The sequence below is a fragment of the Phyllostomus hastatus genome, unplaced genomic scaffold, assembly GCF_019186645.2.
Source record: "Phyllostomus hastatus isolate PE091 unplaced genomic scaffold, TTU_PhHast_1.1 phas_contig_17, whole genome shotgun sequence".
In the NCBI taxonomy this organism is placed as follows: domain Eukaryota; kingdom Metazoa; phylum Chordata; class Mammalia; order Chiroptera; family Phyllostomidae; genus Phyllostomus; species Phyllostomus hastatus.
This window is the reverse complement of record NW_025333664.1, coordinates 8,595,459-8,620,899: the sequence shown is the minus strand read 5'-3', so window position 1 is coordinate 8,620,899 and position 25,441 is coordinate 8,595,459. Positions and strand designations below refer to the sequence as shown.

The 25,441-nt window shown below is 44.4% G+C and overlaps 1 protein-coding gene, 1 long non-coding RNA gene and 3 other non-coding genes across 6 annotated transcripts in view; 4 read left to right on the top strand and 1 right to left on the bottom strand.

The window, feature by feature from the left end:
• ZNFX1 (zinc finger NFX1-type containing 1) overlaps positions 1-21,543 on the bottom strand; it is a 25,309-nt gene extending 3,766 nt beyond the window's left edge. The window contains exons 1-13 of the mRNA XM_045832670.1: positions 21,075-21,543; positions 19,008-19,111; positions 14,043-15,845; positions 10,590-10,721; positions 9,106-9,254; positions 8,355-8,504; positions 6,766-6,880; positions 5,473-5,723; positions 3,836-3,975; positions 2,462-2,616; positions 1,933-2,078; positions 797-907; positions 380-475 (exon numbers count right to left, since the gene is read on the bottom strand). Coding sequence (XP_045688626.1) covers positions 380-475; positions 797-907; positions 1,933-2,078; positions 2,462-2,616; positions 3,836-3,975; positions 5,473-5,723; positions 6,766-6,880; positions 8,355-8,504; positions 9,106-9,254; positions 10,590-10,721; positions 14,043-15,845; positions 19,008-19,068 — 3,309 coding nt within the window. The 5' untranslated portion in view covers positions 19,069-19,111; positions 21,075-21,543. The remainder of the gene's footprint in view (positions 1-379; positions 476-796; positions 908-1,932; positions 2,079-2,461; positions 2,617-3,835; positions 3,976-5,472; positions 5,724-6,765; positions 6,881-8,354; positions 8,505-9,105; positions 9,255-10,589; positions 10,722-14,042; positions 15,846-19,007; positions 19,112-21,074) is intronic.
• On the top strand, positions 20,435-25,441 carry LOC123814738. 2 transcript variants are annotated; one of them, XR_006784980.1, is made up of 6 exons: positions 20,435-20,456; positions 21,677-21,765; positions 22,112-22,223; positions 23,590-23,730; positions 24,213-24,292; positions 25,309-25,441. It is a non-coding gene; the product is annotated as an uncharacterized LOC123814738 (long non-coding RNA). The 2 variants fall into 2 exon arrangements; XR_006784981.1 differs by lacking the exon at positions 20,435-20,456 and adding an exon at positions 20,974-21,002.
• On the top strand, positions 21,946-22,038 carry LOC123815419. Its single transcript, XR_006785085.1, has one exon. It is a non-coding gene; the product is annotated as a small nucleolar SNORD12/SNORD106 (small nucleolar RNA).
• Positions 23,430-23,520, top strand: LOC123815418. Its single transcript, XR_006785084.1, has one exon. It is a non-coding gene; the product is annotated as a small nucleolar SNORD12/SNORD106 (small nucleolar RNA).
• LOC123815416 lies at positions 23,797-23,889 on the top strand. Its single transcript, XR_006785082.1, has one exon. It is a non-coding gene; the product is annotated as a small nucleolar SNORD12/SNORD106 (small nucleolar RNA).

Here is a 25,441-nt window from a genome sequence, read left to right as displayed (position 1 = left end):
ATAAGCAGCAGCTATGACGACGAGAGAGGAGCTAACTCATAAGCACTCTACTGTGCTGATGGCTTTACATACCTCACCCCCTTCAATCCCACATGCAACGAGGCAGCAGCCATCACTCTCACTGAACAGAAGAAGACCCTAATACTCAGAATTGGTATATGACTTGCTAAAATGTAACACAGCTACTAACTAGCAGAGCTGGGATTCAAAACCCAGGTCTATACTATCAAAATTTATATTCCTCCTCTTAAAAACTATTTTTAAAAAGCTGGCTCAATGCCCTTCTGAAAGCCCCTTTTCATCCTAAGAAAAATACAGGCCCCTAGGCTGCTGACAGCAGCAGCAGACCGGCAGCAGCAGGGGGGTAGGGCAGACTCACCTTAATCTTCTCGTATTTGAGAACAGAGGGATGATCCTCTAGATCCTGGTAAATGTGGGGGGTCAAAAGCCGGGCGATTTCAGGGCGCATGCGGTGCTGAAACAGGACATGTATGTCATCAGAAACATGGGCAGAGAATTAATGCAGTTTTTCTAAAGAACAGGTGGAAAATCTGGGGTGGTAACATTTGAAAATAATAATAGGGAAAAAAGAGAATATAAAAGGGCTCCTTCATCCAATACAAACTCAACACGAGCTGATCTTGCTCTATTTAAAACAGAAAACAAAATAGTCTGACAGAGTCACTTCATTACTAAACCAGTTTTATTTTTACGAGAACTTTCTTGCTGGCAGTTGGCAGGCTCCCAAGAGCCTTCTCCTAGACATCTTGTAATTAACAGAGGCCCAGCTTCTCACCTGGTAATTCAGACGGACAAAGGGAATGTTTACTTTCACTAGCCGTTCAAAGAGGGACACCTCAAGGTTGAAATTCTTGGCCAGATCATACACGTTGGCACTGGGGCGCAGCTGAGAAAAGAAACATGTCTGAGAATTCTCTATTGAAAACATAATTCATGTATCCATCCATACACCTACTTATCAAATATTTTTTAAGTGCCTTCTACGTACAGGTAGTGCTATACGTGCTGAGATACTGCAGATAGAGAGTGACAAGGGCCATGACAATGGCAATGTGAGACAGTGCCCAGGGGTACAGATTCCTAAGCTACGCCTCTCTGAACAGTGACATGTGAGTTGATGCCAGCATGGAAGAAGCTGCTAGTCATTCGAAAAGCCAGCCATGAGGGAGCAGCAAGGACGGGGGTGGTAACATGGTAATCACATGAGACAGTGGTATGAGATGAAGTCAGAGAAGCAGGCTGAACCCTGAGAATATTGTAGATGACTTTAAGAAACTTGATTTTTTTTAAAAAAAGATTTTATTTATTTTTAGAGAGAGGGGAAGGGTAAGAGATAGAGAGCAAGAGAAACATCAACGTGTAGTTGCCTCTCACATGCCCCTCACTGGGGACCTGGCTCAAAACCCAGGAACGTGCCCTGACTGGGAATCGAACTGGCAACCCTTTGGTTTGCAGGCCAGCACTCAATCCACTGAGCCAAACCAGCCAGGGCAGAAGCTTGATTTTTATACTGAGTGCAATGGGAAACCATTGGAGAGTTTTGAGCTGGAAGTGACATGATCTGATTTATTTTTTTGTTGTTGTTTAATTTCATGTTGGCACCTTTATTAAGAATGGATTAGAAGGTGGTAAAATGGAAGCAGGAGGACAAGAAACATGGTATTTCAACAGTCCACTTAAAAGGCCATGGTGGATAAGAAAAATAGTAAACAGATGAAATGGATGATGCTACTTCTAAAATACACCCCAAATCTAAGAACACCTATGCTTAGATTGAACATAGAAGGTAAAGGAAAGTAATCAAAGAAAGCCATTAATAGGCTTAAGAACTGTTGAAGCAGAGAGACCAGGGTCTTCCTGATTGATTCTACCCCTAGACAGCAAGCCCATATTCAGGGGCTCCAGCCCTACCTGTTGGTGGTCCCCAATCAGAATGAGGTGCTGGCACGCTTTGCTCAACGTGGCAATGGTGTGGGCCTCGAGGACTTCAGCAGCTTCTTCCACGATGACAATCCGAGGCTCTACTTTCTGTAAAATCTGGCGATATTTGGCAGCACCTCAAGTCAAGAGAGAAGAGGCTCCTCTGAGATGATGTACTGGACCCGCCAGGCCACTGGGCTTCTGGGTGTGTGACAACTGAGCCCCTCGCATCCCCCCAGGGCTACGGCGACTACTGAATGAGAGGACAAGTGCTGCTGGATGCTCACCAGAGCATCGCACCCATGTCGGTCATCACTGGGGCTCCAAACGCAACAGGAATAAGCAGGTGGATTTCACCAACACTTCCCTAAATACAGCTTGCTTGCTTCCAATAGCTTTTCATGGTATTTTCCCCTAACCTACTAAAGAAGCTTCACTTTACCTGTCCTACATCATCTGGGAGGAGCATGGCACCAGGAGTGAATGGCTGGAGCAGGTAAATTGACTTATGTTTTCTTACCTGTGGTTGTCATTCCTATGACCTGGGCATCTTTCAGAATGTGCAGGTCTTCCTGGAGTCTCAGCTCAGCCAGTCTCTCTGCTGATGCACGGTACTGATGCTCATAGCTGAGGATCTTTCGGCGGGTGTCAGCCTGGTACCTCTGTAGCCAAAGCCTGAAGAATATGAAGAACCAGGTAGAGGGAGCCACGAGCTCTTTGAGAAGGCAGAAGAACCCCCTTCATTGTGCCCTGTGTGTGAAGTGAAACCTAGACCGCTGAGGAACTTACAAGCCACAAAGAAAAAGAAAGACCCAGATGTGCAGGGACCCAAGAGTCTAAAATGCCCAACAAAAACATGTGGAGAGACATGTATTTAAGAGGTGAAGACTTAAAAGAGGGGGTAGGATAAAGAATAGAGGTTAAATATTGGAAAGAGAGTAAGAGACTTCAAAACCTTAAAGAAGAGCCCTGGCTGGTGTGGTTCAGTGAACTGAACACCGGCCTGTGAACTAAAGGGTTGCTGGTTCAATTCATAGTCAGGGCATATGCCTGGGTTGCCGGCCAGGTCCCCAGTTGGGGGTACATGAGAGGCAACCACACACTGATGTTTCTCTCCCTCTTTCTCTAAAACTAAATAAATAACTTAAAAAAAAAAAAAAAAGGCTCAAGAAGAATTTCTTCAAATTCTTCCCGCCCATCCCTGGCTGAGTCTTCTTCCCTTCCTGATTCCCCAGAGTCTTCTTTTATAAGTAAAACAGATCATGTCACTACTGTGCTGTAAAATCTTCCAATTGGCTTTTTGATGCTCTTCAGATAAAACCCTTGGTCCTCACCTTAGCCCTTTGAGGCCTTGCACTGTCTGGCCCCTGCCCACCTCTCTGAGTTGACTTTGCAATTCTCCAAGCCACAGCCATTCTAGCTGCCTTTTTCACTTTCTCAAACAGATATGCTCCCTCTCATCTCAGGGCCTTTACCTAGGAGGTCCCCCGAATCTCATCTTCTCTTCCTTCCCTACTGGCCTTATAATTATCTACTCCTCTTTCAGAGCTTGCCTCCAATGTCTTTTTCCTGGATACCTCCGACAGACCAGCTCAGATACACATTAATATTACTAGCACTCCTTGCTTTTTTCTTAGTGTTTATGCCCATTTGCAACATCTTATTTGTGGAATTAACTAATTTGTCTGCTTGGATAGACTCAACTCCATGAAGAGGTACAGCCAAGTGTCTTTTATTCCATGGCTGCACTCCCCAGCAGTCAGCTCAATGGAGTGGCTCAATCTAGCATTAGTGAACGTTGAAGGTCTGGGGGGTTGTATTCCAGGAACAGAAAAGGAACCTCCTGCGGAAATTACATGGGCTAGCTGGGGGAGGTGGGTGTTGGGCATAGTACCTATAAAGCTGCCAGCGAGAATTCAGATCCAGCTGCCAAACATCCTGGATTTCATTGGCCTCGGCCTCAGTCATGGTGTTCAGTTTGCGAAGCTCATCCTTTACTTTGTGCTTCATTTTCTTTTTCTGGTTACGCTGCATCTGTTGACATCAATACCAGCCAGGGTCACCATATGAGCAGAGGTGGGCCCTGTTTTAAGCCCCAGATGAGGGTCATGGCACATAAGAAAAGGGGCTGCCACCTCTGAAGAACTTCTTTAAGTGTCTCACACTTTCTTAACAGATATTCCATTACCAAGTAGCTAAATGGAGCTCTGGGGCCAGTGTACCCGGATTCAAAGCCCCATCTACCTCTTATTAGTTGTGGGACCTAGAGTAAGTTACTGAGCCTCTGCACCTCAGCATCCCTTCTATAAAGCGAGAATACTAATAGTACCTCTTCATAAGATTGCTAGATTGACTGAAGGGGTAAATACATGGAAAGCCCTTACAATAGTGCTGGCACCAGTTATCACTGAATATCTTTTGACTACAGTTTGTTTCTCATTCCTAAAACATGTGTCACAAAAGTATAGAGGTGAGTCTTTCTGAATTCTATATAGGGCCTGCTAAAATGGTCTTAACACCATCATATCATGATAGTATGTTTAACAAGTGGATTAAAGGCACCATTTTGGAGAAGGTGCTCTCCCCTGGATGTGTCACTAAATCTGAGGCCATGAACCATTAAAACAACTGACATGCGAGACAAATGTCACAAATATTATGGACCTTGCCCCACTCCAAAACCAAAAAATTCCTCCTGAGGCCGCGTGGCAGAGATCCCTGTTTCAAAGTATTGGGATTGTGACTCCACCCATCATTTATAATGATGGTTGAATTGAACTAAGAGATCAGGTTCAAAGCCATCAGACTGGTAAAAATTGCATCCAAAGTTACCTCGAGAGTCCCTTAAGTAAACAGTAGGGTCCAAAAAATGGTATTTTGAGTGTCTAGTCCTCCATCATCATAGTAATGCACGGTGCACTCTGAGGACCTCTGGGTCCTTCCCTTCGCTCCAAGGAAGGAGCGAAGGGAAAGTCTGTATGTAGCCACGTGTGTGTTCACATTATTCTGGCTTTAAGAGAAACATCAAATTCCAGGGTGAGTAAAGCATCCCATCCAGCCGGTATGGCTTGCTTCTTTTCCTTTTACTTGAATCCTCTAAAATCTTAATGCATGTTTAGACTTGTTTTCTAGTTGGTAGAAGGTTAATATCCATGGAAGCACCAAGCACTAAGACTATAAGCATTTGATCTGACACTTATGTACTGCATTTTTCTCAAAGTTCAAGGGAAGCACTTGGCTACCTGATTCCTGTCTTTCTAAATTGGCATTTCTTGCCAGGGCCCCTCTGAAGGGCCGTAATTTTTATACTCTTGAAAATGAGACTCATCCTTATACACTGGGGTCTGGTTGAAGATGCGTAAATTCAGCTCACTGTGACGATGAGGTGAAAGCACTGCAACAAACGTGGGTGATAGAGCCTGCAGCCCTGGTCAGAACTGAGGCTCTCGGCCTATTTCAGGCAGTCTACCCGCCCACCAGGCAGAACTCCCATTCCCCATTCTGTTAAGGCTTTGCGGGAAGTGAGTTTACCTCCCACTCTCCTTCAGCTTGCTCCTGCCCAGCTGCTGTCCCGGGGCCTTCGTTTTCTAGCCTCATGGCCAGAAGCACGTGAGCCAACTCCTGGATCGCCCCATTCTCTTCCTTCTTCCGCCGCCGGGGCCTCACTACCTCTTCCTCCTCAATCACCCGGTCTGCTTGAATCAGGTCGGCCTCCTCTGCGATCTCAATCAGAGAACCTTCCTCTTCCCCTTCTTCCTCCTCCTCCTCCCCTTCTGCCTGGGCTAAGAGAGGAGAACAGGTAGGACAGAAATGAGGACTCTTGAAGCCAAAGGATGAAAGAGGGCACTGACAAGAGTTAGGGAATGGAGACAGGTTTCCTTATACACCTTTTTGTTACAATTTTGTATCACTCACTGCTCCCTTAAAATTTTTTTTTACCATATACAGGGCAGGGGAAAAATCTTTACCATATACAGTTGTTCATTTTGAAAATAATACAATGATTAATACATAATAATACAAGAATAAACTGTGTTTCACATACTCATAACTGTAAATCTACTTTTGCCCCACCCTGTATATAATGTATATTATCTCTAAATAACACATTGTCTAGTCTTGACTTTTTGGAGCTCTACATAACTGAAATCATATTGTATATACAGTGTCTGGCAAAAGTAACGCCTGCCTGAGTGTGGTTGGTAGGGTAATAATATGTGTGTAATAATTTATAGTTTTCACTTGAACATTTCACCTAAAATGTCACAGGTGTGCTTGAGTTGCCTTTTTCATTCAGCATGTTTTTGAGATTCATGTATGTTGCCATATATCCTATAATTCCTTTTCACTATTGCACAGTATTTCATTATCTGAATAGATTATAATCGATCCATCCATTGTACAAATGTTGATAGACATTTGAGGCCTTTCTGTTTTTCTATTATCATAAAGTGGTTGTGCCAATTGCTATTCCCACTAGCAGTTAAGTGTATCAGAGATGCTACTGCTTTGCATTCTCATCAGTGTAGAGTTATACACAACCTTTTAATTTTCGCCAACCTGGTGGATGCACAACAGTACCTCATTTTGGTTTTAATTCCTCTAGCTTCTAATGAGCACCTCTCATATGTTTATTGACCATTAGGATTTCCTATTTTGTAATGTTCCTGTTAAAAAGTATTTTATCTATTTTCCTATTAATCAATTATTTGTCTTTTCTGATTCATTAATGCTCTTTACAGATCCTGGGTATTTTAAGTTCTGCTCTTCTGGTTTATATATTCCACTTTAGAATGCGATTCTAGGTAGACATGCACTTCTTACCTATATTTTCAGGTCCTGCTGGAGCAACGCTTTGGGTGAAAGAAATGACACCCAGACCCAGCCATTCCAGCACCATGGAATGCTTCCAGCTTTGGAAAAAACCCCATTCACCATCCTGAGGAAGGAAGAATGATCAGTCATGAGAATTCTATGACAACCAGTGTGAAGGAAAAAGTCTTTTTTAAACATTTTTAAAAAAGATTTTATTTTTTAGAGAGGGAAGGGAGGGAAAGAGAGAGAGAAACATCAATGTGCAGTTGCTGGGGGCCGTGGCCCGCAACCCAGGCATGTGCCCTGACTGGGAATCGAACCTGCGACACTTTGGTTTGCAGCCCGCGCTCAATCCACTGAGCTATGCCAGCCAGGGAATGGAAAAAGTCTTCTTGACAAATCAAAAGCAATTCCCTTAAAATTTAGTGGATGCAAATTGGCAACCCTTGGGCAACTGGATCATTCAATATGACTTCCATAGAGTGGTTAAAAATTTTTTTCTTTGATTGATACAGAAAGAGGGGAAGAGAGGGAGAAAGAAAGGGAGAGAAACACTGATGTGAGAAACAATGATCAGCTGCTTCTTCCACGTGCCCCAATTGGGGACTGGACCTGTAAGGTCCAGGCATGTGCCCTGACTGGGAAATAAACTGGCAACCTTTTGGTTTGCAGGATGACACCCAGCCAACTGAGCTGCACCAGTCAGGGCTTGCATATACTTTTCAAAATAAAAATTTCCTGCCTCTCTTGACAAAACCAGGAGCTATGGCAGCAAAGAGGCTGCATTCCTAAATGGCAACAAATAGCTAGAAGTGAGTTGCTGCCCCACCTTTGCCTACTTTGCCACAGTTCTCTCTACTTCCTGAAGTCTCACATCTAGCCTGCTTCAGTAATTTTTACAGAACCTAACTGACCTCCTTTGGCTTTTGGGTTTATTACCCTGAAATTTGCCAGTCTGATACAACAGGGTACCACTTCCCCAGGTTCCTGGCCAGTCACTTCACAGAGGTTGTGTTAGTTGCTTTTCACACGTTTTTTGAAGGCAGGCATTATTATTATCCTGTGTGAGTGCTGAGGGATCTGAGGATCACATCGGCCCAAGCCACACAATCAGTCTGTGTGACTTAGGTCTGTTGACGCCAGGCTCTCTATACATGCCAGGTTGTCCTGTTACAACATTTCATTTAACAAGCACTTATAGCACACTTACAAATATTAACCTGTTTATCCTAATAATCCTGTAAGAATTAAGTCGATCTGTTAGAAACTCCACTTTTGCAAGTCACAATTTCAAACACTGGCAATTTCATATGGTTCAACTTAATGTTGTTATTATCTCCAGGGTATAAATAAGGAAACAGGCACAGAAAAATCAAGTAACTTGCCCAGAGCAAAATCAGGATTTCAGTCCAGAAGGCTAGCTCCAGAGTCTTGTTCCTGACTAGTATACCCAGCTGTCTCTCATGAAACGGAACTTCTAACATCATGTCAGCATCAATTTACCAAACAGCTAATGCTTTGGAGCACTGCTTTTGCTGAAGGCTCCTTCCAAGTGCCGCGTCAAGACAGATGCTCGCGCCCCCCAGGACGACCCCTACCTGCATTGGCCCATTCATCAGGCTTTTCCAATGCTGGGAGGAAATGTACTTCTCCAGGTGCTGTTCCCGTACTACGCCAACCATGGTGCACTCCAGAGTCTGGGCCCCTTGACGCAGCTCTTGCTCTGACTCCTTCATCTGTGTCATGATCTGCTTAGAACAGTGGTAAAGAAGTGATCAGGAGGTATCCTCATCCCCCAAACTCAGTCCCTGCCTTGAGGGAAAACAAAGCTAAGACAGGAACAGCAAGAATGGAGAATAAACCAATTTCCCAAAGCACAGTACTGTAGTCTTAAAACCAAAAGTTTACCATCTAAAATGTCTAAAAGACTCCAACCAATCAACATGGAAAGAAACGATACTATAGAAAACCAGGCCAAGGATCCTGTGGTGGAGACGTCTCTCTTTCTCCCTCAGTAGTAACTCGGAATTGTGGTTGGCTTATGGCTGCTCAGCTAGAAGACGGTCAACAGGCCGTCAGCAGAAGTGCTGTGGGTGGTTTGGAGGGGTCAGCCCAAGGTTCTGGCAGGAGCTGGGAAAGGGCAGCGTGCCTTCTGTGCGTTCTCCACCGTGGATTACGAAGGCAACGGCCACACCACAGGATTAGCAGAACGCAGTGCTGGAATGAAGCTGCGTCCTTCGGAGCCTTGCGGAGCTTCCCCGTCTACCTCGGACTACCTCCCCAGAAAGCCAACGCCATCTGGTTTAGCCGCCCCTTGAGCAACCCCCAATACCCGCAGCCCGGACTCACGTTCATGTAGGCCCTCTGCAGGTGCATGGGGAGGCTGCGGCGAAATTCCCGCTTGTTCCTCAGCTCCCTCAGGGTGAACTGCTTCAGTACTTCACTGCTGCTCCTTCCACCCACCCTCACAATGCTGGTCTTCTGACACCTGTAGATACCTGTGGGGAAAAGCGGAGCACAGCAGAGCTGAGAGCAGCTAGGCCGGATTCTCCGGGGAGGGCTGCATGTGTTTGGGGCATTGTGGCAGCTGGTCCCTGAGGGAACAAACTGGCGCTCACAGGAAATCTACCCTATTAACGAGCAATATGGCCCCAGAAATGCTATGACTTGCAGAGCAGTAAAGTGTGGTGCTTAAGAGCACAGGCTTTAAAATCAGATTATTGAGGACCCAACTAATTGGCTCCACAACTTACTGCCATGTAACCTGGGGCATGTTACTCAACTTGACCTTCAGTTTCTTCATCTGCGATTTGAAAACTACTATTTTCCTCATAGGACTACAGTCTGAATGAACTAGAGACTAACTTTATAGCTCCTAGGTAGGGCCTGGCATAAAATAAGTAAGCTCTTAGGGAATGTTCTCTATTATTCACTCTACATATTATAGTTATGGATTCCTTTAATGTGCCAGACATGTGCTAGGCTCTGAAGATAGAGCTGTGAAAACGCAGACTCAGTTTCTAATTTGTTCTCATGTCCCGCAGTCTGGCAGAGAATATACACATTAAACAATTTACCACTGTAGTGAAAATGCAGTTAAGTACTATAAATACATGATGCGGCAAGTATGGAACTGGAGGCCTTACCTAGTTTGGATGAGGTAGGGATCTAATTCTTGAGGATCTAATATTTGAATTGAGACTCCAAGAATAAGGAAGATTTAATCTAGGTGGAAGGAGGATATAGAAGAATGGAAAATAATATTCTAAGCAAAAGGAAAATCACACACTTTTTCATTCATTAATGTAATCAGTATTTTTTCAGTGCCTAGTATGTGCCGGGATCTGTGAATACAGCAAGAAACAGGACCAATCTTCATGGTATTTATAGTCTAGGGTCCGGCTACATAAAAATAAATTGTTACATATGTGTTAAGTCTCTGAAGGAAAAATACAAAAGGAGACTTAACTTTGGCCTAGGGCAATATTAAAGTGCACGTGAAGAGATATTTAAGGTGAAATCTGAGGAATGAATAGAGTTGGAACCAGCCAGGCTGGATGTGGTCAAGATGGACAGAGAGGTAGAGAGAAAAAGTGCATTCTAGGCAGGGGACACAGCATGGACCAAGATAGAAGCTGAGGAATTCAAGGAACTGAAGACAATGGGAAGGGGTGGGAGATGAGATTCAGAGTTAGGGTGGTACAGGTGGCATGTAGCTTTATAAGTCATGGTGAGAACTGTGGCCTTTTATTCAAAGAGCAATAGAAAGCTACTGAAGTTGCTAATGGTTCAACTATCAATGTCTTGTTAGAGAACAATTTTGCATACATTACCTTCCAAAAACTGGTCCAAAGCATGATTAGTATAACATACGACCAAGATGGGGAACTTCTGGTGGCTAATTTGCCAAACCGGGTAATTGGTTAGAAGGGCCTGAACAATTTTTAGACCCACATAGGTTTTGCCTATGAAAAAGAAAAAAGGAGAATTAGAAAAATTAAGAGACTTACTAAAAGGAGTAGTTATAGAAAATTCTTATTTTTTAAAAGCCCTCTTGCTCTTCTGCCCCCCAGCCACCCTCCTCCTCTCCTAAAAGCAATCCATGTCACCAGTCTCTCGTGTGACCTTCCAGGGACAGCCATCAGTGCATGTACGGGCAAACGTAACCACGCAGAGTTTTCCTTCTTTTCTTTCTCTTTCTTTCATACAAATAGTAGCAGACTATTTTCATTGATCTACATCTTGCTTTTTTCACTTAAAGAATCCTCCCTTCTTGTTTTCCACAGATGTAAGGTGGTTTTTTGGCATTTCCTATTGATGGATATACCATTTGATTACAACTTATCCACACAATGGCATATAATAAAGTGACATAAACAAGAGGGAAGTACTACTATGTACAAGTGTGAAAGGAGCAAAACAACATGCAGAAGAGTGTTTCTAGCACAGTGGGTTAAAAAAAGGGGAAATTAAATTTAAGTATGTATTTCTGCTTGAATATTCGTAAGAAAAACTCTGGAAAGACACACAGGAAGATGACATTGCTTGCTTTAGAGAAGGGAACTGAGTGAGAAGGTAGAAGAAAGGAGACATGGACTTAAAAATTTTTTTGAACCATTTTTTATTGAAACATAAAATTAAAATTAGTAATGAGCCAACAAGAGTAAGTTTCTATGGCACATTTCTGGTCACAAAATCATCACCAAACTTCTAAATAAAGACCCCAAATATTCATAATATAATTCTGAGAGATTTTGCTAATCTCTCTCATCAGTAAAAACTGATGATCGGGGGGGAAAAAAAAAAGAATGAAAACATACAATAATGCTGGAGAGAATGTAAGGAAATGGCCCTGGCTGGTGTAGCTCGGTGGACTGAGTGCCAGCCAGTGAACCAAAGGGTTGACAGTTCGATTCCCAGTCAGGACACATGCCTGGATTATAGGCCAGGTCCCCAGTGGGGGATGCGCAAGAGGCAACCACATATTGATGTTTCTCTCCCTCTCTTTCTCCCACCCTACCCCTCTGTCTAAAAAGAAATATGAGTGGGGGGAGCGGTGGGGAGAAAATGCAGACAACTGTAACTGAACAACAACAAAGTATTTAAACAAACAAATAAATAAATACAGTCTTAAAAAAAAAAGAATGTAAAGAAATGTAAGCATATTCACTTTGGTGAGAGTACAAACTAGTGCATTTTTTAAAACCCTCAAAACATCACTTTAATCATGCATATTTTTCCATCATATAGGTATTTATTGGAAAGAATTTTCCATCTGTTGCATTCATTTTTTATCATGAGTTGCCATTACTTTATCTGTTTTTTAAAGACCTCTTCCTGTTTTGTTTTTTTGTATATCCTTTTGGGAGGCTAATTTAGTAGTATCCAGTGTAACTATTAATGTGAATTCCCACTTGAAGAAAAAAAATTACAAGAAATAATAAGCAGAGTACCCAATGATACACACATGCACAGATACAGACATACGGGTACTTATTACAGCACTGATGTAATAACAAAAAATGTGTGTGTGTGTGTGTGTGTATATATATATATATATATATATATATATATGGTACATTCATATCCTATAGTGAAGGCAGGCATACTAAAAGGAGTGAGGTACATTTCTAAATGTAACTGTAGCATAAAGAATGTAAAAATTCATAACATGTATAATTTATATATCTATATACAAATTATATTTATATATAGATAAGGATATTTATATATATCTATAAGTTATAGACCAATAAAAGAGCATGATTCCATTTTATTAAAAAATAGAAAAAGTATAATATATGTATGTAAACATATAAATACAAAGAAATATCAGTGCTAATCTTGGAGAGCATCTTAAAAGATACATATCAAACAGCTAATAAGTAGTTATTATCCCAGAGTAGGCTTAGAGAATGGCACATGGGCAGAAGGGTACAGGGAGGTATATTTTCACGAGAAGCAAGTAGAGGGGAGCCAGAACTCTAGAGCCAAAATGCCTGGGTTCAAGACCTAGGTGTGTCACTTACCATCCATGTGAGCTTCAACACATCATTCAGATTCTTTGCCTTAGTCTTCTCATGTGTAAAATCGAAAGTTTCTGCCTCCCAGTTATTGTGAGGATGAATGAGTTCACATATGTATGGTGTGTAAAACAGTACTTAGCACATAGTACTATTATTATATATAGTAAGTCCTCAATGTTGTTCATTGGTTCTTGGAAACTGAGTCTTTAAGCAAAATGACATATAACAAAGCCAATTTTCCCACAGGCTGATTGACAGAAACGAGAGTAAGTTTCTATGGCATGTTTCTGGTCACAAAATCATCACCAAACTTCTAAATAAAGACCCCAAATACTCCTAATATTAAACACTGAAATAAATGTGAACTATACACACACACTTAAGAAAGATGAACAAAAACAAGTAAGAGATTTCTTTTCCAACCCACTTCTCCCAGTTCAGGGTCGAGGATGGCTGGAGCTGATCCCGGCAGCTCAGGGTGCAAGGCGGGGCCCACCCTGGACAGGACACCCTTCCACCCCAGGGTGCACACACGCACGCACACACTCAGGCAGACCGGGACGGTGCAGACACCTCGGTGCACCCCCCGTGCACCCACATCTGTGGGGTGTGGGAGGGAACGGAAGTCCCTGGAGAAAACCCACATGGACGTGGGGAGACCGCGCAGACCCCACAGACAGGGGCCCTGGATGGGAACTCATTTTTTTACTGATCAATGTTATTTAAAAAATGATGGTGAATGAAATAACATTATTTCAAGACCTGCTGCACTTGATGTTACTTAATTAAAAGGAATATAAAAAACAAACTAATATATATAACCTTTGACGAAGCAGAGGTAATCTTCTGAAGTTTGTCCCCTAGCAGTCTTCTCTAACCTTGTGATTTTGGTTTATTACTATGCATTACCAATGGGTCACCACCGAAAAACCAACAGAAGCAGCAACCCTATAAACAAGTTTGATGCCCATTTCCTGGGAATGTTTCTTTTTTTTTAAATTGAATTTATTGGTGTGGCATTAGTTAATAAAATTACATAGGCTTCAGATGTACAATTTATAATATGCCATCTGTATATCGTATTGTGTGTTTACCACCCCAAGTCTCCTTCCATCATCATTTATCCTCTTTACACCCTCTTCTACCTCCCCCACCCCATCAAGGGAATGTTTCTAACTGAGAGATTCTAGAAATCTACAGTCAAGTGTCCCTTCCCTATCTCCTAAGACAGATGCCATGTGCTCTGAAAACTTCTCCTACCTGTTCCAGGAGGTCCTTGAATAACAGCCAATTCTCTTGTGAGAGCAAACTGCAAAGCTTCCATCTGGGAGTCATCCAGCTTCAGGACTTCTTTGGAGGGCCACTGGCTGGGGTCTAAGACATTAACTCTAGAATATCTCAAGCCATCCTTCAGAGATTCCTTGGTGGCTGAGGGATTATTTATTAAGGGAGTGAAATCGTATCTGCCTCCCATTACCAAGTACCTCGGCTCCCTCACATGAGTGTCACATTCCACAATGTTTCTCTGGAAAGGGACGTCTTCCTCCTGGATCTCCTGGAGTCCTTCCAGGACATGCCTATAGGCCTCAAAGTATGCGGTTGTCTCCACCATGAGGAACGAGTCAGAGGGATGGACCTCGGCTAGCAGTTCCTGGCTCTGCTCATTGAAGCAAAGCTGGACAAATCCCTTGCGAAGATCCTCTTGCTCTCGGTTAGACACTGTGGCAAAAAGAAATGTCTCAAAATTGTCCTTGGACATGCACACCAAGGACCCATAGAGCAATCGCTTGGAATTCTGCCAGCGAACATTCTTCAGTGGTTTTGTGTCAAAATGCACCTTATAGACAATGCCTGATGATGAACACACAGGGGTGATAATCCTGGTATCAAAGTAGATTCGGATGTCATCGAACTTTCTCTTCCTCAGGCCTTGGTCTTCAAAGCTCTGGAGAAGTTCCAAAATGCCTTCTCGTAGGGGTCTGACAAAATCTTCTCGCAGCAGTCGAAAGTGGGTATCCAGATAGACAGCAGTGTTCTCGTATTTTTCAGCAATGATGTTGGGGCGAAGGAATGGCTTCTCATCCAAGTGCACTTCATTGTAGGTAGGGTAAATGGGCATAGTCCGGTAGCTCTCAAGATGGTCTTCTGCCTTAGTCTGTACTAAAGTGTAGGTGTCCTCTCTTAAAGTGCCCTCTCGCCTCTTTTCCTGCAAATGTTCGATGATGGTCTGCACCTTTTCCAGGTTCTTCTCAGTCTCCTCTTCTATGTCAACACCAGAGGCTCTCAAAGCATTAAGAGAATTTGGCAAGAGGGAAATGAGCATGGAAGTTTCCTGCATAGAGCTGGCAGGGAAGACACTTACAAGCTCCTGGAGGAGGCAGATGATGTTGCTAATGTGTTCCGGATACTGGTTTCGAATATCAGCAGACGGTTCAGTGATCATCCCTACCACGTAATTTGGAAGGCATACTTTGAGGAATTTTGAGTTCTTTAATATGCCCAGGACATGAAGAATGCTCTGGCGATCCATTTTGGAACTACAAGCCTTCCGAAGAACCTGACAAATGAGCTCAAGGAGGTTGGGTTTCATAAAAGAATGAGACAGAAGCTCCTTCAGTCCTAAACTTGAGGCAAGTGTGATGACCACCTCAGAGGGGTCTTTTTGCAGAAGACTTTCTAGGAACTTATAGCCCAGTTTCTTCACCTGCTGTGGCTGTCCTGCAGGCTTTTGGTAGGGGGGCCGCCGCTGTTGGAAGTTTTCATCAGACCATGGTGGTCTGCGGTTTCTTCCCTCCTGATTGCCATTTCTCTGCCTGGTGTCATTCTCCTGACCATGTCTTTGGCCTCTCGGTTCATCATTGGCATGTCCCCCACGGTTCCTCCTTTCTGGATGTGGGTTCCTTCCCATTGCTGCAAACCTTTCTTCTCTTTGCCAGTAAGGAACAGGATGGTTGTCGGCCCTAGGATGCCTTCCCAGCAGGTTGGCTCCTCCTCTGAGAACATTGGCTGGTGGATTATTGGCCTGATTTCTAGCTCTTGGTGGTAATTCACCATCAATAGGCCCTAAACACAACAGGAATATTGGGTAAGCACAAAAATCAAAGTGCAAGGAAATCTAGTAGGATGACAATGAACATGTTTTCATTTTCCAAAACAACCAACGAGCTAAGGTTTTATTTCGAGAGAACTAAGGTTTTCTACCAAGCCATATAGTAAATGAAAAACCAATTACTATGTTGCTGTATATATTACAAAAATATTGTTGCTTTGACTGGTGTGGCTTAGTGGATTGGGTGTTGTCAGGCAAACCAAAAGGTTGCTGATTTGATTCCCTGTTAGGGCATATGCCTGGGTTGTGGGCCAGGTCCCCAGACCGGGGTGGCCAAGAGGCAACCAAAAGATGCTTCTCTCCCTCTCTTTCTCCCTCTCTCCAAAAATAAATAAATAAAATCTTTAAAAAATATATAGTTTTTTTTTCAGAGGGTACAAACGGGAAAAGGAATAAACATTTTTGGGTGTCTAATACATGCTAGAGAATAAATGCTTGTAGTGTATCACTTAATCCTCACAAGCTAGAGGATTATTCCAGAGGGTCAAAAAGATCAGCTTGCCCTGACTGGTGTGGCTCAGTGGATTGAGTGTGGGCCTGTGGCCCAAAGGGTCACTGATTCAATACCCAGTCAGGGCACATGTCTGGGTTGCAGGCCAAGTACCCAGTAGGGGTGCACAAGATGCAACCACACATTGATGTTTCTCTCACTCTTTTTCTCCTCTTTCTATTCTGTCTAAAAATAAATAAATAAAATCTTAAAAAAAAAAAAAAAAAGATCAGCTCATTGTTTGTATTTTCTTGCTAGTACCAAACAATAGGCAGTGTTATGAGTTTCAGGGCCAAAAAGAACTGATTCAAATGTTGATCTGGGCACTTCCTCACTGTATTACCTTGGCTAAGTTGTGTAACTTCTCTAAGCTTCACTATATGGGTTTTTGTAAAGATTAAATGTTTATGGCCCTGGCTGGTAAAGCTCAGTGGATTGAGCGTGGGCTGTGAACCAAAGGGTCACTGGTTCGATTCCCAGTCAGGGCACATGCCTGGGTTGCAGGCCAGGTCCCCAGTGGGGGCCACGTGAGAGGCAACCACACATTGATGTTTCGCTCCTTCTTTCTCCCTCCCTTCCTCTCTCTCTAAAAACAAATGAAAACCTTTAAAAAAAAAGATTAAATGTTCATGAGATCCTTAGTATAGTGTAGCACCTGACATATAAAAGCTCTCATTAATGTAGTTATTACTAGTAGCACTAATAGTAACTTTCTATTGGCCTACCCTATTGATTTTTAGAGCCACTGGTTCTGCCATTAAACAATTACATCACAGGCAACAGAGGCATCAAGTGGGACAAAACTATACAGGGCAATGTTTCTTAAATTTTGCCCAGAGAGCAAAGGGAGATGTGGAGTTTCCTTTACTAAGATGTCTCTGAGCTAACCAACAGACCATGTAAAGGAAACTGAAAAACGAAACTCAAGGGTTCCTCCTTTCTGCAGTACGAGTTCATGCACATAGTATTTATCCATTATCAACACTCGGGAAAGAAAGGATGTGAGGGTGGGGGCCGGGGGTGGTGGTGGTGGTGGTGATGATACACCCAGTACACACATGAAAGCTAACACCACGCAGTAGATGAAGCCAAACTTGTCTTCCTTGATCTGCCACACATTTCATAACTGAACTTGGCCCACAAACTCATGCCCAGTTTTTTCCACCTTCCTTTCCTCTAAAAATGATTCTGGGGCTGACCCAACTAGCAGAATGACTTGGAGATTTTAGAAACAAGCAAACAAAAAAATAAGACTGTATACAATAATTTGATGATAAAAAATACCACAAAAATTTCAAACACACGCCATACTCAAAATGATCATTCCACTTAATGCTAAGTCTACTTATGTACATTTTTCCTTGTTTTGCATTTTTAAAAAATATTTTATTTACTTATTTTTAGAGAGAGGGGAAGGGAGGGAGAAAGAAAGGGAGAGAAACATCAGTGTGTAGTTGCCTCTCACGTGGCCCCCACTGGTGACCTGGCCCACAACCCAGGCATGTGCTCTGACTGGGAATCAAACTGGCAACCCTTTGGTTTGCAGACTGGCACTCAATTCACTGAGCCACACCAGCCAGGACTTGTTCTGCATTTTTTAGAGAAAATTTTAATGTGAATCACATAGGAGTATTTGGTAAAATATAAATACTGTATACTACTGAACTTTAAATTTTTATAATTAGTACTTTCAAATTCCCAAGATATCAGAAGAAAGTCCTATTTCTAATATTCTGATCTGGTTAGAAAACTAGACATTTTGGAAGAACGAAAAACTGATTATTTCTCATTATTTTCAACATTCATACAACTCATAAAATTTTACAGTTCTTCATCACTTGTTCCATAGCTAAACTCAGATGACATATTGAAAACGTAGGGAAAAGTGAAAATCCATTTGGTTGTTTGTTTTAGAAAGTTCTTAGCAAATGAAACAATCGCTGTAGTAGAGTAATGCTTCTGGAGCTAACTTTGCTTTGATGGCTAAGACTCTAGACACATGTTATCAAATACAAAGCCACTACGTACTTGTGGCTACTAAGCATCTTAGATGTGATTAATCTGAATTAGAATGTGTAAAACACACAGAATTTTGAAGACTTACTACGGAAAAAAGTTAAATATCTCATTAAAATTTTCTATATTAATAAAGTCTTAAAATAATACTTGATATGGTAAATAAAAAACATTAAAGTTATTAAAGTACTATTATAATACTACATTCAATTATAGTAAGATATTTAAATATGTTGGCTTAAATAAGTACTAAATCATTAAATTTTATTAAATTAAAAAAATGGATTTTACCTGTTTCTTTGCCTTTTTAAACAATGCTACTGGAAAAATTTTAAATTATATTTTTGGCTTTTATGATGTTTCTGCTGGACAGTGCTGCTCTAAACCAGAGCATTACTTCCATTTCTGACACCTCATCACTATCTTTGTTGAAGTGCACCCATCCATCAATTCTCTTGGGGGAAAGCAAGGGGCTGCTTTTTCAGAGTCAATCATATTGTAGCTAAGAAAGAAGCCATTCTTTACTTGAGAGATGCAGCCAATCGGAGGTAGGCCTGCTCCTTCACCCAGAGCCCAGTTTCCTTCCCATCAGCTGGAAAACCTTGCTCACCTCTGTGGTTGTTATGGGGATTCCTGGGCCTGGCATCCGGACAAGGTCTTCTGTCCTCCATCTCTGAGTCACTCGAATTCCTCCACCTTAAATTGCCCGGAAATCTGTACAGGTTGAAAGGAATTAATGCTCTTGAAACATAGCATCTAGCAGAAAAAACCCAAAACGGCAGTAAGTCAATCCTGCCAGTACATCTTAATGATTTGTTAACCAAGAGTTAAACGCAGATTTTAATCATGGACAGTGTTCAACTCTGAACACTCAACTATGATATAAAAACATTAAATTCACAATTTAGGTGACTTCAGGGGGGCAACCCCCCCCCCTTCTCTTTAGCCCTGCACTTTCTTCGGGCAGAGGAAGTGTCATTTATTCCCATTCAAAACTGCTGTTTGTTTTATGCCTTTAGCCAAATCACCTAAACCACTGTTAGTTTCAGTTTCCTTTCTATAAAGCAGATAAACATGGTTGCCAGGACAGAGAGAAGTACATTTCTGTTAATCCGAAAACTATGCACATACCACCCCATTCGGCATTTATACTATAGAGCACTCTATAGCTTACAGTACCCTACAGCTTGTAAATAATTATTTAGTAGATCTCCCTTATGCTACTCTTTGGAATGCAGCCAAACTAAGTTCTCCATTCTAGCGAATCAAAACAAAGAAAATCATATGTTTCAACAATCAGGAGGCTTAGTATCTGGGGCTGCTTTTTCCTCCATCGGCTACAAATCTGCAGTTCTTCCCCTCTCCCCTTTCCACCTAGGTTTTTGGAGGAAGAGAAGCCCCTTTAAGGGAACTTCCCAACACAGCTCATACACACCTGCGGGCTAGGGCGAAGGGAAAGTGGGTGGCTCGGAGTACTCAGCAAGGGGATTTTCGAGACTGTCCTTCTCACGAAGTTTTTACATACTAGTAGTTGGAAACTGGGTACAGATTTAGCATTATATGAGGAGTAGCTTTTATCCTCATCAGACAAAAAGAGACTCCCTTTCCTTCCCGCTGGCAAAATTTTTGGTGACTCTCCCCCTTTGGTGTGGTATATCAAACCCCGCTCTCTTGGCTCGGGTTCAATATTGAGTTGTTTGGTTTACTTATTTATTTTCCATGAAAAAAATTCCCAGGGAAAGATTCCTTCTTCCCCCTTGGGAAACAAAAACAAAAACAAAAACACCACCTACAGCAGAAACGCAGAAGTTTTCTGAGATGCAAGGAAGGAAAGAGAAAGGCGAGGCACGGGAGGGGCAGAAAGCAGCAGGAAACGCTCGGACAAAAGCAGACCACAGAGGGTTTCTCTGGGGATCGGGGCCCGCAGGGCAGGGAGCAGAAAGCCACGGACCGCCAGGCTGGTGCGGGGATCAAAGAGGAGGCGAGCGGGGTGGGACCACGGAGGCCGAGACCGGCAGCCGGGGCTGGTGTCGGGAGAAGTCTCCTGGGTCCCGAGAGGGTACGACAAAGGATGGCGGCGGCGGCGCCGGCCCCCAGGAGCCCCCCGGGGCCTGGCGGGGACCCCAGGGGGTCAGGGAGAGCCGGGGCTGCGCGGAGGAGCGAAGAAGGCGCTACAGCCAGGCCGAAGCGCGGAGTGGGAGCAGCGGCGGGGAGAGCTGAAGGGGTCGGGGGCCTCGGGAAGTGGGGGGGGTGCTGCAGAGGTGATGGAGGACCTGGAAACCGGGGTGGGGAGGGTAGGTATGGAGGGTGCTTCGTAGAAACCGCGCGATGGACGGGGTGAGGACAGAGAAGCGGGGGGGGGGGTGCTGAGGCAGAAAGTGAGGGCAGAGACGGGGGCGGCAGGCAGAGGTGGGGAGGGAGAGCTCCCTCCGGGCGGACAATGGAGGCGCTGCGCGCAGCGGGGGTGAAGTTGGGGGCCGAGGTGGTGCAGAGGCGGGGGATGGAGAGGACGGGGGAGTCGAGGGGGCGCCGAGCAGAGGGGACGGGTACCCCGAGGTGGAGGATGCGGGCGCGGAGAAAGACGGAAGTCAGAGGCAGTGAGAAGGTAAAGTGGTGAAAGTGACAGGTGCTGGGGAGGGTGACGGGGGCGCGGGGACGCGGGGCAGGGGTCACTCACCCGGCTCCGGCGCGTCCTCTCGCCGCCGCCGCCGCCCGCTACTGGAGTTCGGGTCCAAGCAGGTCCGCGGTTCCGCCCAGAGCCGCGCACTTTCGCTTTCCTTTCCTTTCGGTTTCCAAACACTGGGCGGGAGGGGCGGGAGGGGCGGGAGGGGCGGGAGGGGAGAGCACGCCGGGCCCGCGGACGCGGGGACAGAGAAGGAGGGGCCCTGGCACTGCTGGCTCCCCCGCCCTCAGACCCGGCAGGAGCGGGCAGGCGTCGCCTCAGCTTCCCGCGGCGGCTCGGGCGGGCCAGGCTGAGGGGAGGGGGCTGCCGGGGGCCGGTGAACAGCGCCCCAGGCCGCTGCAAGCCTCCGCCGGCCCCGAAAGAGGGGAAACTCGACGGAATTCTTGGTGCGTGTGAAGCGCGACATGGCGGCCCAATGTGCACAAGAAGGGGGCGGTGCTAGCGCGGCCTTGACAACCACGAAGTACACTCCGAGACTACATTTCCCGGGAGGCGCCGCGGGAACCGGAAGCGCCTGGGGTCCAGTGCGCACGCGCAAAGTCCCCTCTGGTTATATAAGGACGGTCCCGCTGCATCTCGTTCTTTTGCGTTTGCAGTTCCCGCTTGGTCTTTCTGGTTTGTTCTGCTGCATCGTCCTTATCCGATGTCATCCAGCCCTGAGAACTCGGGGTTATTACCGTGTGCGGTGAGTTTAGACTTGTATTCTTTTCCAGATCCCCATTTCTCCCTTTCTTTTGGCATCGCCTCTGCCCATGGCTCCCCTTGCCTCTGACCCTAAACTAGGCCATCGGGCCTCGGCATCCGCCTCGCGGGAGATCAGAGCTGGGAAATCTTGCCCCCGATGTACGGACCTGAGGAGTCCTTGGCTGGTGAAAATGATGACTTTAGCTTTTTTCCCCATCGGATCGACCATGCTGATATCTTTCAAACACTTGCCAGTTAGTTCTGATACACCGGCCTCAAAAGGCCCAGCCATGCTCTTTTCCTACTGTGGGCAGGTGGTGATTGTTGCCCTCTCTTCGTTTTTGCAGGTTGGCGTGATCAAAGGGTGCAGAATGGATCTTGAAGGAGAGAGTCGATGCTGGGCATCCAAGGGAGCCCCGATGTCGCGTAGACATCGAGAGCCTTGGGTCTCCTGACCTGGTAAGCATGTTTTCTGGCCTACTGGAGGGAGCACGTGCTCTGGGGAGCCACTTCCTTTTCTGGCCTCGCTTGGAAACAGTTTAACCAGAGCCAATTTCTATAATGCATGTATTCGGTGGTCCTTAAAGGGCCCTGAATGCTTTATTTATAATTCCCCAAAATGTACCTATTAAGAGTTTATTTGAGCCAAATTAACTGCATAGGCGTGGGAAAGCAAAAACTCAACGGATTGAGAAAAGGCTCCAGAGTGGCGGTTTGCAGCGTATTTTATACATCGGAGCGGCGACTTCCAATGTTTTTCATCTCTTGACACATACAACCTAGTTACTAAAATTCTGCTTGCACCCAAAATACATTTTTTTTGCTGATCTGTTTTTAAAAAATGGGTATAATTTTGATTCATTCATACCGGACACCTATTGTTGTGTTGGCTTTTGTCATTTTTTTATTTGGTAACTTTAACAGAAAAGGGGTTAGTGCCCCTCACTAAGTAGTCAGGTATTAACATGTTTTAAACACTCTTGAGGCACATTGGTTGAAAATCACTGCTGTGGAGTCGAGGGACCTAGGAGAAAGCATAGCAGGGAAATCTCTTAGAATCGGATAAAAGGCAAAGTGGAGAAACACGGGAGCATTCACAGCCCACAGAGACGACAGTGTGTGTGGGGCAAGGTAACACTGAGGAGTTTAGTGTCTGGTGTGTTAGTCTTTAATGCCCTTCAAAGCACACTTTAGATTCCATTCCTTCCTTCACTGTTTCTTGATCAACGGCTTTCTTGTGTGCTTAAATTTACAAATGGGTGGATGACATTTTAAGGGAAAGCCAAGTATCACATTCTATCGACCTAGCCATCCACTCACTCTCACAGGCCTGGGCAGACCTGGTGGGGAGGTGGAACTTGTTTTTCTTAAATCTTGCTCTTCCAGAATGTCTCAGGTTTTTAGCGATAACACCTGAGCGTTACACTGCACCATCCTGACCCTTGGGAAAAAGCCAGCCTTTTCCCCACAACTCTTGCTGGCCACGCTGGCCTGTGTCAGATAAAAGCTCAGAAGACAGGTGTTTGTCTGAGCTGCCGTTTCCTTACTGCCAACCAATTGGACACAAGTGCTCGAATACTGAATGAATTTGTACGTGTAGACGCAGACCAACCAAAGCTTACTCCTGGTTCAGGGCTCTTTATCTGTAGCAGCTAAGAGCTGTGTACTGGCATGTATGATGACTGAGCTTTTTTCCCCGACAGATCGACCATGTTGATCTAACTTCTCTAAGCCAGTTTCTGTCTGATATGCCAGCTTGAGAGCTAGTCCCTCATTTCCTTGGGCATCGAGCAGATTGGAGCTCATGTTCTGTGTTTCTTCACAGGTTTACTGTTGGCAAAAAGCAGACTTGGTATGGACCAGGATGAATCCAGGAGTGGGAAAGGATTGGAAAGTGATGTACACATTTTTCTAAGTGCCCATGCCCACGTGGCTGAACAGACGTAAAATCTGGAGAATGGAGGAGGTAGTGATTGCTTCTCTTTTAAATATGGGGCTATCCTTGTGTTCTATTTTCTGTGGCTCAAATATGGCCATTGCAGGTGATGACTTAACTTTTTTCCCCATCAGATCGACCATGTTGATCAAAATAAACTATTAGCCAGTTTTTGTCTGATGCATTGGCCCTGAAGAGCTACCCCCGTTTTCCGCTTGCTTGTAACAACTTTCTATGTGGGCTTGTTTGTTTGTTTGTTTAGGATTATTTGAGGGAAAGGGAGAGAAACATCAGTGTGTGGTTGCCTCTTGCATGCCCCCTACTGGGGTCCTTGCTTGCAACCTGGGCATGTGCCCTGACTGGGAATCCCCTGCACTCAATCCACTGAGCCATGCCAGCCAGGGCCTCTATGGGGGCTTTTTTAAAGTGAGGGTTGGGTTTGCTTTGGGTGCCCCCCTGCCTCCTTAGCGTTCGGGTCATTTGTCTTAGTTTCATCTGTTAACTTGGTGCAGGTCCAGAGCCCAGTGTGTCACTGGGCAGACAGTTGATTGCATCCTGATCTTCCCCTTCGGCTCAGTCTGTGCTGTAACAGGTAAGGTCTCTGCAAATGGTGTTTAAAAAATGAATCATTAATGAAAGGGCTATTACATGTGCCCAGGGTAGATGGGTTTGGAGTTTGCCTGCTTGGGAGTAACCAGGGGACCGAGTTCCAGGTTGGGGATATAAAATAGGAGGGGAGAATTAAGTCCTCAACAGAACACTGTATTGACCTATTGGTATGACTAGGTCTTAGGAAAAAAAGTCTGTCTCCAGTCCCACACACACCCTGACCTGGTGGCTCAACTGGCTGGGCGTCGTCCCGCAAAGCTAAAGGTTGCCAGTTAGGTTTCCCGGGTCAGGGCACGTAGGTGAGGCAGCTGATTGATGGTTCTCTCGTTCTTTCTCCTTTGCATTCCCTCTAAAACATGCTTTTTAGAGATTTCATTTATTTTTAGAGAGGGAGAGAAACATCATTGTGTGGTTGCCTCTCATGCGCCCCCTCGCTGGGGACCAAACTGGCGACACCCTGGTTCGCAGGCCGGCACTGAGTCATGCCAGCCAGGGCAAATAGAATAAGTTTTTTTATATAAAACCCTTTATCCTTTGTCAATGACCACTCAGTACTCTAAATTTAAAATGTTTAGACTGTTATCCCATATAACTGATCTTAGTAACTAAGAACAGTAGCAGCTCCTTAATGTCTGCTTATCTGTTTCATATTTAAATACCACAGTTCATCTCTAAAGTATCTTGTATGCATTGCATTGATGCTGAGTCTCTAGAATCAACATAAAAATCTTTTCGTGTGCCCCTGGATTTCCCCTTCACTATTCCCTGTAATTGGAAAGGATCTAGACTAGGCCGAGTTGAACATTTTAACATCATGGCTACAACGCACAGGCTCCGATGAGGTGCGGAAGAGATGGGTTGTTTTGAGATGGGAAATCATGGTCCATTCCGCCTAGTTCCTAAAGTTTTAACGAGATGCTCCCATATCCCAAACAAGTAGCACTTTAATTCAGAACAAGGTGCTGATTGTAATCTACCTTACCTTTTTTTCTTCCCAAGGAGTTTCTCACGGGTGGAGTTGGAATACAAGGCCTCTTGGAAAAGATCGACCCTGTGTTTTCCTGAGAAAGCATAATGGAATTTTGTAGGCTTCCTATCTGGAGAAGGAAAATAAAAAATTCTTGAAATCAAA